Source organism: Sesamum indicum, unplaced genomic scaffold (assembly GCF_000512975.1).
Source record: "Sesamum indicum cultivar Zhongzhi No. 13 unplaced genomic scaffold, S_indicum_v1.0 scaffold00159, whole genome shotgun sequence".
NCBI lineage: Eukaryota > Viridiplantae > Streptophyta > Magnoliopsida > Lamiales > Pedaliaceae > Sesamum > Sesamum indicum.
Window position 1 is genome coordinate 314,538 of NW_011628066.1, and position 4,580 is coordinate 319,117.

At 32.2% G+C, this 4,580-nt stretch overlaps 1 protein-coding gene across 1 annotated transcript; it reads left to right on the top strand.

Annotated features, from left to right (window-relative positions):
* Positions 1–752: 752 nt before the first annotated feature.
* Positions 753–3,182, top strand: LOC110011340 (putative disease resistance protein At1g50180). The gene is made up of 5 exons (XM_020691329.1): positions 753–1,122; positions 1,246–1,526; positions 1,587–1,758; positions 2,174–2,693; positions 2,780–3,182. Exons 1-5 carry the CDS (start codon positions 753–755, stop codon positions 3,180–3,182), a joined length of 1,746 nt encoding a protein of 581 aa, XP_020546988.1.
* Positions 3,183–4,580: the final 1,398 nt, after the last annotated feature.

The following is a 4,580-nucleotide window of genomic DNA, read 5'->3' on the forward strand; positions in this document are numbered from 1 at the left end:
GGGGGGGGAAACAAGAAAGCATTTGAGTTACTTATACAATATAGATTGAAGGATCAGTGCAGATCGTGGTACTGTTCATTATTAAAATCCCAACACAATTTTTTTTAATAAATTGATTATAATTATATTATGCAATCATCAATAACTAATATATTTCAATTATTAATATCAAATATATATAATTAATTAATAACTAGTATTATAGTAAACCAACCACTAATTTAATATGGATACATTGATAGGATTAGGGGTGTCAATGGATAGGGTGAGACTCTACTCAAATCCATGCTCAAACCTAATAAATATTATTAAACCTAGGTCCAAATCCAAATCAATTAAAAAATATAAATTGTATTTGAATTGGTTCTGTACCCATCAATAAATTTGTGTGAAAGAGGAGAAAAGAATTTGTACCTAGGATTAGAATTTAAATTAAATATGAAAGGGATTTCTTGAACTTGTGTTATGAGTAGTCGATTCTTTTGCTTTAACTTAAATTAAAAGTGAGAATCAAGAAAGTGCGAAATATGGGAGAAAGAATCTAAAACTTCCAATTTGCAAGAAAAGATAAGAGGAGAAAAGAATTTGTACCATGCGTAGAATTTGTGTCAAGTAGGGATAAAAGTTGGTATGCGCATATATAAAATGAAGCCAGTTGGTGAATTAAAAAGATCAATAACATCCATCCACTTTACAATTAGCTGCTACTGATCCAACACATTTCTCCAAAAATCACCCAAATACAAAGTAAAATGGTTGATTCTGTCGCAACAATAGCTCTTGAAACACTTCGGGACCTGTTGATTGAGGAAGCAAAGTTTCTATTAAGTGTGGGCGGTGAGGTTGAGGAAGTCCGTAGGCAGCTCAACATCATGCACTGTTTCTTGAAGGATGCTGATAGAAGGCAAGATCGGTATAATTCACAGATAGTCCAGAATTGGGTCGCTGAACTTCGCGATTTGTCCATTCAAGCTGAGATTGTACTAGAAAGATATGCTATTGAAGTGGTGTCCAGAAGAGAAGGAAAAGGCCTGAAAAAGGTTCTCAAAAGACTCACTTGTATATTGAGCGAGTGGTTGAGAATGCACCAAATCGGAGAAGACGTTAAAGATATCAAGTCTCGTATGTCCGACCTCACCAAACAGTCGGAGTCCATGAATGTCAGAGACAACTCATCAAGATTGGTAGATGATAACGATTGGTGAAGAAGAACGTATGGGCATGAGGTTGAAAAGTATTTTGTAGGAATGAAGGAGGATATTAAACAGTTAGAATCAGTTCTGACAACTGATGACAAATCAAATGGAGTGATTTCCATATGTGGCATGGGAGGCTTGGGAAAGACCACTCTTGCTAGTAAAATTTACAATGGGGAGGCCGTGCAGCGGTGCTTCAAATGTCGTGGTTGGGTTTGTGTAAGTCAGCAATTTGAACCCAAAACTATTTTCCAACGACTATTAAAGCAACTTCTTCCGAATGGAAGTGAGGAGCAAGACGAAGATACATTGGTCAGAAAGTTGTACCAAGTACAAAAAGACAGAAAATGTCTCCTAGTTTTGGATGACATTTGGGAAGTTGATCACTAGAATTTCTTAAGGCATGCTTTTCCCGTTGGAGAGGCAGATAGCAAAGTTTTGCTCACAACCAGAAATCATAACATTGTTTCCATAGGATATGTCTACAATCTGAAGTGTCTGAGTGAAGATGAAGGATGGGAGCTCCTTCAAAAGATAGCACTCCCAAACAACTATTCACAAGGTTAGTTTGTAAATATTTTTGCTTTTGTTTTATTGATTTTGAATCTTCTTCCTCTAGTTAGTGACAAAAAGAAAAAAGAGTAATGATGCTAAAAATATCATTAATAGTATATATTAGGCGAAAAAGATTATTTTAATATGTCTAATATTGTTTTATAGTTTTCATGACGACAATATGTGTGAAAAATTATCTTTAAAAATTATTAGTGACAGAAATGTTGTTATTATGAATAATTAGTGACAATTTCATGACAATACAAACATAATAACAATTCTCTTTTTATATGTTTTAAGTATGGGGCCAAATTCTCATATATTGATTTGTTTTAATTACACAAATTCATATGAAATTCAAATTTTGTAATATTTTGAATTAACAAACGTAAATAACTGACATTAATTCATTATGTATGCAGAGCTACCTACAACTGAAATAAAGTTATTGGAAGAATATGGAAGGGAAATCGTAAAAAAATGTGGTTATTTACCATTACCCATTTCAGTTATTGGAGGAACTCTTCGTCATGAAAAGGCATCAATAGAATGGAAAAATGTGTGCAGAAATCTTGATTCGTACCTTCAACATGGGAGGGGTTTGGAGAATGACAAAGGAGTAAATCAAATACTAGATTTGAGTTACAATGTGCTCCCTTACAATCCGAAACCATGTTTTTTGTATTTGGCATGTTTTAAAGAGGATAAAAAAATAGATACAGAAAAACTATATTTACTATGGATAGCTGAAGGAATGATTTCTTCAGAAGATAAGGGAAGGGGAGAAAGTTTGAGAGATGTGGCAGAACGGTATTTATTCGAGCTAGCAAATAGGTTTATGGTTCAAGTGGAAATAGACGAGTTGCCGCTATATAACAGGTTTAAGTCATGCCGGCTTCATGATATGATTAGAGATTTGTGTTTGTCAAAAGGAAAAACGAAGGATTTCTAGAGGTTATAGATAAAGAGATGGGAAGTGAAGAGTCTTCAATTTGCAAAACAAATAGACTAGCTATCTATATGGACAGATTGGATAATGATCTTAGTTACAGGATTGGGGAAAATAAGAACATAAGATCTCTTCTATTCCTCCAAACGGACTGGAGAAATATAGTTTGGTACAATGACATTACATTTGGGATTTTCAAATCTCTCAAAGTCTTAGTATTGGAAGGTTATACATTTGAGAATCTGAAATTGCCCAAAGGAATCGAAAACTTGAAGCTGTTGAAGCTATTGAGTCTCGAAAATAGTGTTGTGAAAGAATTCCCACCATCTATATGCAAGATACCTTGTTTGCAGACATTGAATTTGGACATTGAAGAACTTAGATTACCTAATTACATATACAAAATGAGGCACTTGAAGCATCTATTTTTGGGATTTCTTCATGAGAGCGTTGGAGGTGAAAAATTGAAATTTGAAGGGTAGAATGAGTTGGAGATGATAACTGGGTTCAACAGTTTGATTGATGACATCACTCATCTTCTTAAATTGCCGAAGCTCCGAGTATTGGAAGGAAGAATTTTTGATGAAGAAAGTTTGTCAATGATTGTTGATCACATCTTAAATCATCAAGAACAATTTCGCGACGTACAACTTAATATTGACATGGGTGATAATATGGATTTGGAAGATGGCTCAACTCTTCTCAAAAGGTTGCTGATGTGTCACTCACTACATTACTTGAGTATTGCATATTGTCGAGTGAGCAAATTAGCAGCTTATCAAGTTCAACTATATCAAAATGTGATAGAATTGCAGCTTACGGATACAAGGATTGAGGAAGACCCAATGAAAATACTAGAGAAGCTACCCATGTTAAGAGTTCTTGGCTTATGGCGCAGTCCATATGTGGGCAGAGAGATGGTTTGTGAGGCAACTGGATTTCCTCAACTCAGAGAGCTTTCCTTGAATGATTTGAGGAATTTAGTAGAGTGGAGAGTGGAGAAAGGAGCAATGCACAATCTCTCTCATCTAGTTAAATAGCATGTGTTCCGTGTAATGTAATGTACGCATTAATTAAATTAATTAATTAAAATCAGAATTGGTACCTTTTTTTTTTTTCTTCTGGTTATTTCATAACTTTTTTAATTTTGTGAAAGTCAATCGAAATATTAAATGTTGTACATTAGTAATGCAAATAAATTTTGTTCTTTAAGTTACAATACATCGATATAAACAAAAAGTTCATAATAATAACAATATATATAAATAGGTTTGACATAATTATAAATACACCCTCTTTATTTAAAAAATTACCATGCAACCTTTGATTCTGACATTGGTGTAATAATTAGTCCAATTCATCTATTTTTGTGGTAAACTGACTAAAATATTCTTGTTAATTTTGAATTATAATTTTAGTTATTTTTAAAAATTTTCTAAATAATTTTTATGGACTAAGTTGATAATATTTCATCCACTATGTATGTTTTTTTTTTCCATTATTTAATTTTTTCACAAAAAAAGATAAAAATACATCAAGGGCAAAGTTGATAATTTTAAACCTCCATCCAAGGATTATATGATTTTATCAAATATTAAGGGAGAATTTATAATATTTCAAACAATGAGGAGTTATTCGTAATTTTTCAAACAAAGTTGAGAATAAGAAATATAATTAAAAAAAAAAATTGACACACCAAAAAAAGTGAGACACCAAAATAGTGCTCTTAATTAGTAATAAAGATAGATTGTTAAGGTTTAACTTTTAGACTTATCTTTAATTTTTGAAATAAAAAATTACTGACTTCAATTTTTTATATAACTTTTCGCAAAAGGTAAATTCATAAAATTTATCATAATTTTGGATTTTTTTATTGCAAT